At 39.5% G+C, this 13,066-nt stretch overlaps 1 protein-coding gene across 1 annotated transcript; it reads left to right on the top strand.

Annotated features, from left to right (window-relative positions):
- The first annotated feature begins 243 nt into the window (after window positions 1-243).
- LOC125228540 (MORN repeat-containing protein 4 homolog) lies at window positions 244-12,698 on the top strand. The gene is made up of 4 exons (XM_048133142.1): window positions 244-302; window positions 5,905-6,100; window positions 6,952-7,061; window positions 12,016-12,698. The coding sequence occupies exons 1-4, from the start codon at window positions 293-295 to the stop codon at window positions 12,168-12,170; spliced, it is 471 nt and encodes a 156-aa protein (XP_047989099.1). The 5' UTR covers window positions 244-292; the 3' UTR covers window positions 12,171-12,698.
- Window positions 12,699-13,066: the final 368 nt, after the last annotated feature.

Here is a 13,066-nt window from a genome sequence, read left to right as displayed (position 1 = left end):
TAAATTATAAACTGAAATAGATACCATACACTAAAGAAAAAAACAAAAACAAATCAATAAATATTTGATAAAATAATTTGATTTGTTCCCTACATCGATTGTGTAGGTACTTGTCAAGAATATTATACAAAATTACAGAAGCTGTATGATATCAAAATGATATGAGTTTGATGTCTAACTGTAAATTCTAAACGTCTCGATCGGAACGTAACAAGATTAGACTCATAATCCTTATTAGTTGGAGGACTGAAGCCTCTCAGGAGTTCAGTACGGAATTGACTCTAGCCACAGAATGGTCGACGGTGAGTTCAACTTATATTTTTTTCTGTGATGTTTTTTTCCTTTACTCTCTAGCCTATCCAGAAAGTCGCCTCCGATGGTATGGCCATTATACGCCGCAGACCGGTAGACTACGTCGGAAACACTATGCCTCAATCTCACTGTTCAAGGCCCTAGGTCACGCGGCTGCGGTGGGCCTAAGAAGCGCTGGCAGCATGACAGCAGACATGCAAGAAAACAATCTCACACCTTAGTATGCCGAAGACTGGGCAAAGTGGAGAAGATTGAGCCGTAAAGCGGACCCTGGCGCTAGACCGGGAAAACGCTAGGTTGAAGGAGAAGTTCAGAAGGAGAAGCCCAGTTCTGCCTGGCATGAATGTGTTGGCCTATGCAGATGACACTCTCATTACGTGTCGGGGTTCCTCTTATGAAGATGCAGCAAGGAAGGTGACTATTGGAACCTCACTTGTGGTGGAACGAATCCATCAGCTAGGTCTTCAGGTGTCCCTTCCAAAGACGGAAGTTCTGCTCTTCCATGGCCCGAGAAGAGGACCCCCTCGTAATGCCAATATTATAGTAAACGGGGAGGTCGTCGCGGTTAAGGCCCAAATGAAATACCTTGGCCTCATTTTGGACGGCCGTTGGCAATTTAAAGCGCACTTTGCCAGCTTAGGCCCTAGGCTTATATCTACAGCTGCAGCTCTCGGGCGGCTGCTTCCCAACGTGGGTGAGCCAAATGCTACGTGTAGACTCCTATACTCTCGTGTTCTGCGAAGTATGGCCTTATATGGCGCTCCCATATGGGTAGATGCCCTTTCTGCTGAAAATAGAGCGCTGCTTCGCAGACCACAGAGGGCAATATCCATAAGAGCCATACGGGGGTATCGTACGGTTTCTTTTGCGGCGGCTACGGTCTTGGCTGCAGACCCCCCCTGGGATCTTCAAGCACAGATTCTCGCGAATGTTCACCGCTACAGAGCTGAAAGAAGGGCAGCAGCAGAATTCCTGGACGAAGATGAAGTAAGGAACATCCGGGCATTAGCCCAGACGGAAACACTTCGCCAATGGAGAGCAGAGCTCGACGCCGCAAAATATGGGCGGAACACAATTGACGCCGTATTGCCGCACCTGGAACGCTGGGTAGGAAGGAAGCAAGGCACGCTAACTTTCCACATGGTGCAGATACTTACTGGCCATGGGTCTTTTGGTAAATACCTGCACCGAATAGAGAGGGAAGAATCCCCCATGTGTCATGAGTGTGGTGCATTAGTAGATGCGCCCCGTCATGTTCTCGAAGAGTGCCCTGCATGGGGGCCCCAGCGGGCCAGCCTCCAGGCAATAATAGGTACAGACCTCTCACTGCAGAGCATTGTGAAGTCTATGCTTGACAGCGAGGAGGCATGGACGGCGATGGTCTCCTTCAGCCATTATGTTATGTCGCAGAAGGAGACAGCGGAACGTGCGCGCGAGAACGACCCTGACGCGCACCCACTCCGCCGTCGACGGGCTGGCGGCAGAGCCAGGCGCTACGCGCACCTGATGCCTCCGCCGTAATGGGCTGCGCGGTGCTCCGGGGGAGTACCCGTGCCTAAACGCCCACGCGAATGGGGGTGCCTGCCCAACTGGCGCCCAAACTGCATGCGGCCAGTAGGCCGCCCGCCGGGGTGTACGTGGTGGAATGCTTATAGTGACCCTGCGACACTCCACCCAAGGCGGAGACGGAATTCGTTGGTGGTTTTAGACGGTAGTCCTACATTGGTTAGTCCGTCATCGCCACTGGTCCCCCGGACAAGGTGGCATGCGTAAATGCATTTCCCCAACGTTAAAAAAAAAAAAAAAAAAAAAAAAGGTTGAAGGAGAAGGATTTTCTAGTCTATCCGAATGTGTTTCGTGGTTTGGTAGCGTTAGGGATTTCACCAACCTGTTCTCCCTTGGGTGTCGTAGAAGTTGACTGTAGGATTGGGTTATTATGTGGAATGGGTGGATAGGCTAGCAACTGCCACTGCGATATCTTTTTTTTAAATCTTTCATTGCAAAGAGTGGCACGCGCATTCCATGTGCTCTGTCTACCCGTTTTGGAAGTTAAGGCGTAAGTTTATGTATATATTCGAGTGCCTCATTGTCGAGGAAAGACTTGCTGTGCATTTCCGCTATCCATTCCATCCAATTTCCATTTATTTTCTGGAATTATGCAGCTGAATTTTTTCCATTTATTTTACATATTTTAAAACAAGCTTAAGGTACAGCGGGGCAAATCTCGACTGGGGGGCAATTGTAATTGTAATCCATTTTTTCCATTATTACACTATGATGTTGAGTTCTACATGCATCTACTAAACACGTCTACCATATATAACCGGTGGACACTCTTATTTAATAATGCGAATATTGTAAAACATGGAAAAAATAGACCAATTACATTTGCCCACCAGTCGAGATTTGCCCCGTGGTACCCTACAACTACTTGGGACCCACAGATTATGAACCGAATGATAGCTTGACACTAAAACACCTAGCATTTATTTTATTGGTTTTAAACTAGTAGTTATTTAATATTAAGATTAGATTAGAGCTGTTATTAAAAACTAAACTTAAAATAATAATTATGTAAACCTTTATAATCCACCATACCGAATGACAATGGATAATTTGGTCCAAGACTGCTACCTAAGCTTAATATTTAGGACAGATTCTAGATTAATAATTAATCTATTATTTTGAGTAAACACAGCGAAGCATGTAAGTTAATTTCGTAACAAACAAGAAAAAAAATATAACTTTAGGAACGCGCAGTGAAGCCTTGTTTCAAAGAGACGATTAGAATGTTCTGTGAATTGGGAAGAACAATTTTAAACATAATTAGGATTTTTTTCTTCAAAGAATGGGGATCCTAGGACTCAAAGGACCTGTCGAGTAACTTAATATTAGGTGTGAGATGGTAATTTTTTAAAATTACGGCGGCATAGTTGTTACAAGAACTTTTAATGTAGGTATTTAACAAAATAATTATGTATGCTGATATTGAAAATAGGTCAGTGGATTTAAATAAATAATAAATATGTCATACCAAACGTTACATGACAAATTTTGGTTCTCTAAATCATCTCCGAAAATTTTATTTCCGAATCACATCGCAACCAATTTTTCGCACAAAGTCATTTCGCCGAATATTCACGTTCCAATCAAACCTTAAGAAATCGTTTCATTTCCCAACTAAACAGTTGGCAACTGCACCTTTTGCTTTTTTTTTAAAGGCACTTTTTATAATGCACATTTTCAAGTTGTTAGTGGTTTATTAAGTATAACATACATATTGTTAATTAGTGTTTACCAAACGTGTTTTTTGGGTATGGTATCATGTTGTTACCGATTTATTAAGTATAACATACATTTATTGTTAATTTGGATATGGTTGTAATTACATTTTTTGGGTATGGTATCACTTTAACTTGTGAAACGTAAAACTATCGAAAAAAAGAGGATAATTACTAATATGTATTACAACGGGACTAAATAAATTGCATTATTTTCCATCCATGGAAATATTTTTATTGAGAATAAGAAGACGTTCCCGTTAATGTTTTTGTTTATTCACTAACAAAGACAAACGTTCTTACGATTTAATGTTTGATTATTAATCGAATATGGAAATGAACATGGTATTAATCTGATGCCAAAAGTATGTGTGTTAGACTTTGAGAATGCTGCCATACAAAGTATTCGATCGAATTTTGATGGAATAATATTACAAGGATGCAACTTTCACTTGGGGCAAATCTTGTACAGGTATGTTTTCATTGCATATATGTATAGATTTTTGTTAACAAAAAAATCGGTTCCGTTTGTTTGTCACTGTCTACCTAACACGCTCCTCCTCGCTTCGCTCGTCGTCGCACCTAACTGGACTCTGTGAAATAATTGCTATCAAGTAATTTTATTTATTAAATGGGACTGTATCGCGAACGAAGCAAGATAGAAAAACCAGTCAGTTCTGGTTGTTTGTCACTGTCTACCTAACACGCTCCTCCTCGCTTCGCTCGTCGTCGCACCTAACTGGACTCTGTGAAATAATTCTTATCAAAATTATTCTTAGATGTAGGACCGATATCCCATATACTAAAGGCGCCATCTTTGACATTTGCCTTTGACATACATCCTATACCCGATATCGAATCGGATAGTGTGAAAACGCATTAAAAGGCAAAATATATTTTATGGGTGATAAAATGTGAGCATGTATAGTGCGACGTCCCACTTTATCGATTACTAAAAAGACACTTTGTCAGTTTGTATAGAGATACAAGCAAATTTCGTCTTTATGGTAACCGATAAGAGTGGGATGCCAAATGTTGCCTTGTGTATGGAAAGGTAACTGTTGTTTTGACAAAATGTTATTCGTGTAATAATTTATTGCCCTAGTGATGTTTTTTATAAGTACATAATAGTTATGCCATAGTTTTAATGTCATAATCATAATCGGCCTTAATATAATTCGGCCAAATAAAACGTTGCTACATAAAAATTAGCTATAAATGGGTTGCCAAATAAATCATCTGCAATAAACTGGTTGGCAAATGAAATTCGGATTAAGTAAGTAAGTTGGGAGAAAAGGCAGAACACCCAAATTTTTGTTAATAGGGTTTTCCCCTCACTAGCTTTGGAACACGTGTTTTGTCCTTCAATACCAGCGGGTAAAAACGCATTTTATCCACTAGTGGGTAAAGTAATTTGACTTTGAATAAAGTCATATTAACTGCTTTAAAATTGATAAAAGTAGGTGAATCTAGTAATGAAGATTTACCACCTGTGGAACTACTGGAAGCAGTGATAAACGCATTTTTTGCGTTGCAGTTTCCTCGCTATAGTGAGGGGAAAAGTTTTGTGTTACACTCGGGTGCAAATGTATTTTACTTCTCGTGTGTTTTAAACTCGCAAGTTCAGGATTCTATTCTCGAACCACTCGCTTCGCTCGTGGTTCAACTATAGAATCCTTTCACTTGCTCGTTTTTCAATTCCACACTCGGCGTTAAAATACAACTTTGCACCCTTGTATAACAAATAACTATTAATGCCAAACTAGTTAAAAATTGCTGGCCCCGGGGATCTCTTTGGTTGGCAGCCAACTTCTGATCACTATCATTTTGCTCGGTATATTGATTGAGTTGGATCAGAGTACTGGAGGAGTATTGGAGGATAAAATAAACTTCCAGTATGTTATTTCACCTCAAACTGTTTTCAATCTCTTGTCTTATTGAACATAATGATAATGAGATATTCGATGGAATCGAGTTGTGCCTAAGAGGCCACAGTACTGGCTGTAGAAGGAATACCTACTGTCATATTTTGTATTTGGTATAGCAACCGATTCTTTGATATGTTTACGTTTTGTAAGTCAGTCGGTCAATAACAGTTCTCATGTAAACATTGAATAAATTCCTGGTGTACACTTTCTTGGTTTCCTTGTACTATAGATCTCTATTATATAGTGTTAGACCTGTGGGATATCCCCCCCAATTCTTTCTTTACAATATTCAGTATCTTACAGGCTGATATAATCCGGCAAATGGATAATCTGTGAGACCCTTCACATTTTTAGTGACTCACTACCAGTTATATCTATTTCAGTAGTAGACCCCGGTGTGGTGAAGACCGGCGCATACAAGTATGAAGATGGGACCCGTTACGTAGGAGAGTGGAACTCAAAGGGCCAGAAACATGGTATGGGGCACTTGGTGCTGCCAGATGGCACGCGGTACGATGGCGCACTGAACGGTGGACTCTGCTCCGGGCTCGGGGTTATGGCGTTTCCTGATGGTGCCAAGTAAGTTACGGCTAGTTGGTGTCAAATAGACGACTGGGATGGACTCCTGGTATCTCAACTGAGCATTTCTTTTTTTTCCGCCACTTTTATGAAATGTGATATTTTTGAAAAAAAAAATGGTATTTCTACTCAGAATCAATCCTAGTAGTTAAAAAATTGTCCCATACGTTTTTTTCTTATTTTGCTACCATTTTCTGTACATGTTGCGTGGAGTAACAAAAGAGGAAAGTAACAAAAATGTATGGGAATTCTGGGACACTTTTTGTCTCCCAGTGAGATCGAAAGTACTCGTGATTATGAGTACAATTGACCTAGAATTCCCTAAAAATATCAAAATAAAAAAATGGCAAAAAAACTAAGAAATGCTTAACTGAGGTTTTCTCCTAGATCGTGTGTGTCTTTCTCTGTTTTCCTATGTTGTTTTTCTTTAGTAGGGCTATTGGTGGGTCAGGGGGTGTATGAAACTGTATTCGCTGCAGTGCAGGGTATGCAATACCTACGTATTGATTGATGTACGGAACTACTTCCGTACATGTTTATGGTACCGTTCGGATTTTCTTACTTAGATGCTATACATCACGCATCGCAGCTTTGGACGAATATATAGAGAAAATTGTAACATCGTATATCGGCCGTCGTCCTCACTATTCACTTCTAAATTGTCTGACTCCACGCCGCCCTGCTATATGCCACGTTCATCCAATACGTGAAACACCACCGAAAGATTCTGGTTATTAAAAAATGATGTGTTTATTAACGGGCATTTATTTAAATGTGAGACGATATGTATATACAAGATTGACAGTTACCTAACAAGTTGCTGTTGATGAATGATATAATAACGTTTTCAGATACGAAGGTGAATTTATGCAAGGCTGGTTCCACGGACATGGGGTGTTCTGGCGCGCAGACGGCATGAAGTTTGAGGGGGAGTTCAGAGGCGGACGCGTTTGGGGGCTGGGTTAGTGAAATAAGCTCTTAGGCCGTTTTCACATTATCCGATCCGATATCGGGTGTCGGACCGACATCCTACACCCGATAAACGCTTCCGATAATGTCGGATGTCGGTCCGATAAAACGCATTGTTCCAAATCAATGAAGTATGATTTTGTATCAAAAAATATTTTTAAAAAGTTTTATATTTAATAAATTAATATCTGGGCAACCGAGCTTCGTTCGGTTCTGTTTTGTATCCTTGACATGTCTCGCCATCTAGTTCAAAAATGAATAGTACCTACATCGAGCGAAATAATTCTCAGCCTTAACAACACAACTACTCCACACGAGATGGCGCGCATTTCCCCACAAAAACTCAAATAGTGTATTTTCTATTTGTTTTAGCCTTGACCTGTGTCGCCATCTAGTGTTTGCAATAAATAGTACTTACATCGACCGAAAGAATTCTGTCTTAACAGTACAACTACTGCACACGAGATGGCGCGCGAAGAAAAACGCATGAAAACTCGAAAATTCGCGTTTTCCGGGACCTAAGGATAAGTTAGATCGATTTTTCACCCCCAAAAACCCCCACATAACAAATTTCTGCGAAATCGTTAGAGCGGTTTCCGAGATCGTCAGTGTAAATAAATATATATATAAATAAATAAATAAATATACAAGAATTGCTCGTTTAAAAGTATAAGATAAGCACTATATTTCAAATATTTTATTGTAAAATTAAAATAACGAGCATAAAAATACTCAAGTGTGTGCAGGTAAAATAAATAATTTTACATTTAACTATATCTACTAAAACATGAAAAAATTAGTAACCGCAATTCGGACCGATGAATTACAATCTTTTTTTTTTCAACAGAAATTCATCATTAACAGCTGTTTAATAGACGCCATTTTTGTCACGCACACTACTACAAACGTATGTTACCTACATTATATACGCACACATACAAATATTATCGGCCGACAGCTGGCGGTCCGACATGCCAAAAATGTCGGAAGCGTCCTGCCGATATCGGCAATTCGATGGTGCCTCGGACAAAAACTGTTGTAGGAAAGTGCCATCTGCATTAAATCCGCAATTTTTGCGTTTTATATCGTTTTTAGGGTTCCGTACCTCAAAGAGGAAAAACGGAACCCTTATAGGATCACTCGCGTGTCTGTCTGTCCCTCTGTCACAGCCGATTTCTCCGAAACTACTGCACCGATTTACTTGAAATTTGGCACACGTATGTAAACCTGTGGCCCAAAGACGGACATGTAATTTAATTAAATGAAATTTAATCACAGGGGTCACTTTTGGGGGGTAAAATTGAAAATTAAAAATCAAAGTTATTAAAACTATATTGTGTTACATATCAAATGAAAGAGCATTTTATCAGCATCTGAAATATATTTTTTTTATATTTTTGGTTTTGGTAATTTAGAAGTAATTTAAGAAAATAAGCAAAAAATTACCATTCCCCCCCCTTATCTCCGAAACTACTTAGCGTAAAATTTTCAAAAAAATACACGAGATAGCCCTCTTCACGTAGATTACAGGAAAACCTATTAGAAATCTACAGTCAAGCGTAAGTCGGACTTAAGAGAAAAAAACTCAGATTACGAATTTCACTCACTGCCGCTGCAAGTAGTTACTAAACGTCTTAAAATTGTGTAAGCGAGTTGGACAGGTATAAAGAAATTCATTTCTGTCTTTTTCTTTTTAGAACTTGTTCATTTTTTTTTTCATTTGTACAAAATGACTTAAGTTCCTACTAAAAAGGAGGCGCTTAAGACCGTTTATAAATTGACTGAGCAAAATTTTATTCAAATCGGTCCAAAAAAAGGTGTCTGTTGACGAAAACATAGAATTTGTGCCACCGAAAGCCCAAATCTGAAGTCCATTTTGCTCTATCTCTTATCGTTTCCGAGATATATACGTAAAGTCTTGAAAGTGCGAAACGTTAACTTTGCCATTATAGTCGTTCAGGCGCTCATGGGTTCTTTGTATGGAAAAGTCGAAAACCGACTCGCACTTGACCAATGTTCATAGAACGTTGTGGTTTTTTTTTTATTAGCAAAAATGACTTAAGCGCCTTCAGAAGTGCAGGTGCTTAAGACCGTTTGTAAGTTAAAGTTAGCTGTGATGGCTCAACGAAGAAAGAAGATTTCAATATCCTACTTATACATATTTTATTAATTTAACTATACAGTTTTTATTACTCAAGCCAAGCGTTACGTTAGCTATTGCTATTGAAAGGAAAACTTGTGTATAAAGCTTGAAACAAATTATGGGACGCGTCTGACGACCGCGACTGATAAGCCGATGGCTTGCGTGGGCGACGGTCGCGCGACGGCGATGCGACGCATACGAAATCAAACCTTATCGATATGGAAGTAGACGATGCGATGAGACGTGACGGCGACGGTCGCGCGACCGTCGCCCACGCAAGACACGGCGTAAGTGTGCACGCCAATTGCTTGCATTTGAAATTGAACTTTGATTACTAAGAAATAACGTTGTTTTTGTAAAAAAATGAAAGTAGTTTTTACTACAGTGCGAAGTTTTCGTTTGTCAACTAGACGCACACATTTGCAACTAAGCGATCGGACTGTAGGTGACAGTGTATCTAGCCTCGTGGCGCCGAATGTACTTTCTAAAGTACATAATGGTTTCAATGGAATTTTAACTCTCATGTAAACAAATAAAATATAATTTCTTTTGTTTCTAAAATTTTTCGAATAACTGAAATTGAATTCAATCTCAAGTACAATAAGAATCAAAATTCCCTAGCAAAAATTTTGTATGGTGGGCGCCACGAGGCTAGGGAAGTTTAAATCGATGTTATCGCATCGATCTACTGAGGGGGGCGGTGCCTACAGCAGTTGTAGTTGTATGCATACCTAGCTCACGCACACAGACGCGTCCACTGGCGCCGCGCCGGTGTCCGCGTGCGCTCTCTGCAATGTCTCTGCAATATATGCAGAAACCACATGGTGGTCTGTGGCAGAAACTCAATAGACATTTTTAGGGTTTTTAAAATAAGTACATTAGATACTTATTTGCGGAGGTGTAAACAATTTCCTTCGTTTTGCCATATATCAATAATTACTTATCTATATTAAATTCATTAATCCGTATACATTACATTTTTACAATTAAGTGTATTAATTATACTCATAGCTGGGCACCGTTAATCAAATAGTTAACTTCGATAATCGCTAATCCGTTACTATAAAAGTTAACTTCGTTAATCGTTAAAGCGATACATTTCAACAAATTTAACGGAAGTTAAAGTTAATCGATAATCCGTTAATCATGATAAAAAATAATTTTACTGTAGCTAGTTGCATCAGTTATCAACTATTAATTTTTTGGGTAAGTTTATTATGTTACTGTAAAAGACCGAAGTTCGCCAAAATCTCTTGAAAAATCCCAGCTGCCAATTGGTAATAGCGAAATGTTAATAAATATTGTTCTCTTTGGACTTACACCGACGTTGGTTCGGTAAATCCTAAATACAACAATAGATAATGTATTTACTAAATAATATTTATTTAGTAATTTCCCGTTAGAAACTTGCGTTATACTATTCTGTATACTTTTTCAGCTACCATAACCAAATTTGGATTAGATTAAAAAAACCTTTAAGTAAAACTTAGAACCTTTCAGATTGTTTTACTCACCCTTTCTGATGTTTACCATACTTACTTACCCCGTTATTCATAAACGTACACTAAAGTTATCAAGCCGATAAATTTCGTTTGTCCCTTTCCGACGTATTAGTGTGATAGAAAGGGACAAACGAACTTTATCGGCTGGATACTTTAGTGTACGTTTATGAATAAGGGTGTTGAAATTTATAGCTACGAAATTTTACATAAAACACCTACTTTAAAATAAAATAAAAAATGTTGAATTTGGTTAACATTATAATTATTATATTGATATTTGTTCCTGAGTCATGGATGTTTTCTATGTATATAAGTATTTATATATTATATATATCGTTGTCTGAGTACCCACAACACAAGCCTTCTTGAGCTTACTGTGGGCCTCAGTCAATCTGTGTAAGGATGTCCTATAATATTTATTTATTTATTTATATTTATTATAAAAGACCTCACGCAAGCTGTCCTAATTAGTTCGCGAATTCGTCGAGAGGTGGCGCTAAACACAATTATGCTCATTAGAGAACCTATACTTCTAGCCTAGCCCAGTCTTTAGAATTATGTTAGTAACGTAAAAGTTTTGTAGGTACGGAACCCTCGGTGGGCGAGTCCGACTCGCACTTGGCCGGTTTTTTTAGTAATAATCTATCAAATACATAAATAAAGACCTGGAAGCGCATAAATCTTACGTTTTACATCCTTCCTACATCCGATATCGGATCGGATAATGTGAAAACGGCCTTACTCGTACCACATCACACCATACCACATCTCGGACACTGGCGATCAAATATATGAAAGAGGCGCGTTCCTAGCACACAGTCTAAGCTCGTGTAGGTGAACGCGTACCATGCTTGTATGAGTGAGATATGACAGGTCGACTGTTCGCGTTTTTGACAGGCGGTAACTGTAAAGTGACCGAGAGGGGGTGGGCGGCACTTTTAGCGGGAAGCGGGAGTGGCCATACTGTACGATAGTACTCTTTATTATACTGTGCTCATACTGTTGATTTTTGATGTCAATTTCGAAAAAAAAAGATATATTTGGATTAAGCTATAACAATAGCTTTCATAATATACTTCTGACAAAGCATCTAGGCAATTAACAGTTAAAGAAATACTGTGTCGATACAATGTATGTGACCCGGTTTCTACTTGCGTACTTGGTTTAATCCTCTGCCGCCAACGTGACGCAGTAAATATTTGCTTTTTGATATTTAATTTTTTTACTACCATGATTTCATAAAGTGGAATGAAAATTTAAAAAAATACGCCGTATGGTTTAGGAACTACTTTTGTTTGCAGGATTGGTGACCTTCAGCGATGGTAGCAATGGGTTCCCCCGTAACGAGGGGTTCTTCCAGGACTGCAGACTGGTGCGTCGCAAGCGATGTCCAGAGGTCGTGCAACGTGCACAGAAGGTCGCTTACATGGCCAGAGCACAGTGCCAACCTTTGTAACTTTGAAATATGTGTCCTACTGTCCGCGGGTGTCATCCAAGATATTAGGTATATTGGTCACGTACATAACTAGAGCTCAGGTTGATTGCAGGGCTGAGGTTACTAAGGTTGGCAATCCTTTGTAACTTGTGTCCCCGAGTTTCTTCCAAGATTGCAACTGGTTCGTCGCAAGCGCTGCCCCGAGGTCTTGCAACGTGCACAGAAGGTCGCTTACATGGCCAGAGCTGAGTGCCAACCTTTGTAACTTTGAAATATGTGTCCGACTGTCCGCGGGTGTCATCCAAGAGATTATATTGGTCGCGTACATAACCAGAGCTCAGGTTGATTGCAGGGCTGAGGTTACTAATGTTGGCAAACCTTTGTAACTTGTGTCCCCGAGTTTCTTCCAAGATTGCAACTGCTTCGTCGCAAGCGCTGTCCCGAAGTCTTGCAACGTGCACAGAAAGTCGCTTATATGGCCGGAGCTCAATGCCACAGCCTTTATATCTTTATAATATTGATTATAATAAATAAAATTATTTTCTAATAGGTCTCGAAGTTTTTTCTCCAATTTCCGAATTTAGCTCTGGAGGCCTTGGTATTGTTTTTGTTATAAAAAGCGCTAAATAAAACCCTTATTTAGGGATTGCAAGGCACGTCGGGTAGCGGAAAGCTAATGCGAATGGATGGCTTTATTTTATTGCAAAGTTTTTGGTACAGCTAGTGAAATGAATGGGCTTGCAGTTCGAAAGGGAAATTCCTTCAATGGGTTGTTCTTAGGGATGCTTATTGAAAAGCTTTTATAGACGAAAGGTTTGTCCGCTCCATTTGGAGAATACTGCTTCTGTACTTTTGCTTAGCCTCCTATTGAAATAAACTTAAAACGCCGTCAATAGAAATTGTGAACAATGTAACGG

This window comes from Leguminivora glycinivorella, chromosome 8, assembly GCF_023078275.1.
Source record: "Leguminivora glycinivorella isolate SPB_JAAS2020 chromosome 8, LegGlyc_1.1, whole genome shotgun sequence".
Taxonomy (NCBI): domain Eukaryota; kingdom Metazoa; phylum Arthropoda; class Insecta; order Lepidoptera; family Tortricidae; genus Leguminivora; species Leguminivora glycinivorella.
The sequence above is the reverse complement of the archived record's forward strand: the minus strand, read 5'-3'. Positions and strand labels throughout refer to the sequence as shown.

Bases quoted from the DNA above. Each gene is read 5' to 3' on its own strand.
- LOC125228540 (XM_048133142.1), top strand. The intron at 6,101-6,951 runs GTAAGTTACGGC...TAACGTTTTCAG, and splicing joins GCGTTTCCTGATGGTGCCAA to ATACGAAGGTGAATTTATGC. The intron at 7,062-12,015 runs GTTAGTGAAATA...TTTTGTTTGCAG, and splicing joins CGGACGCGTTTGGGGGCTGG to GATTGGTGACCTTCAGCGAT.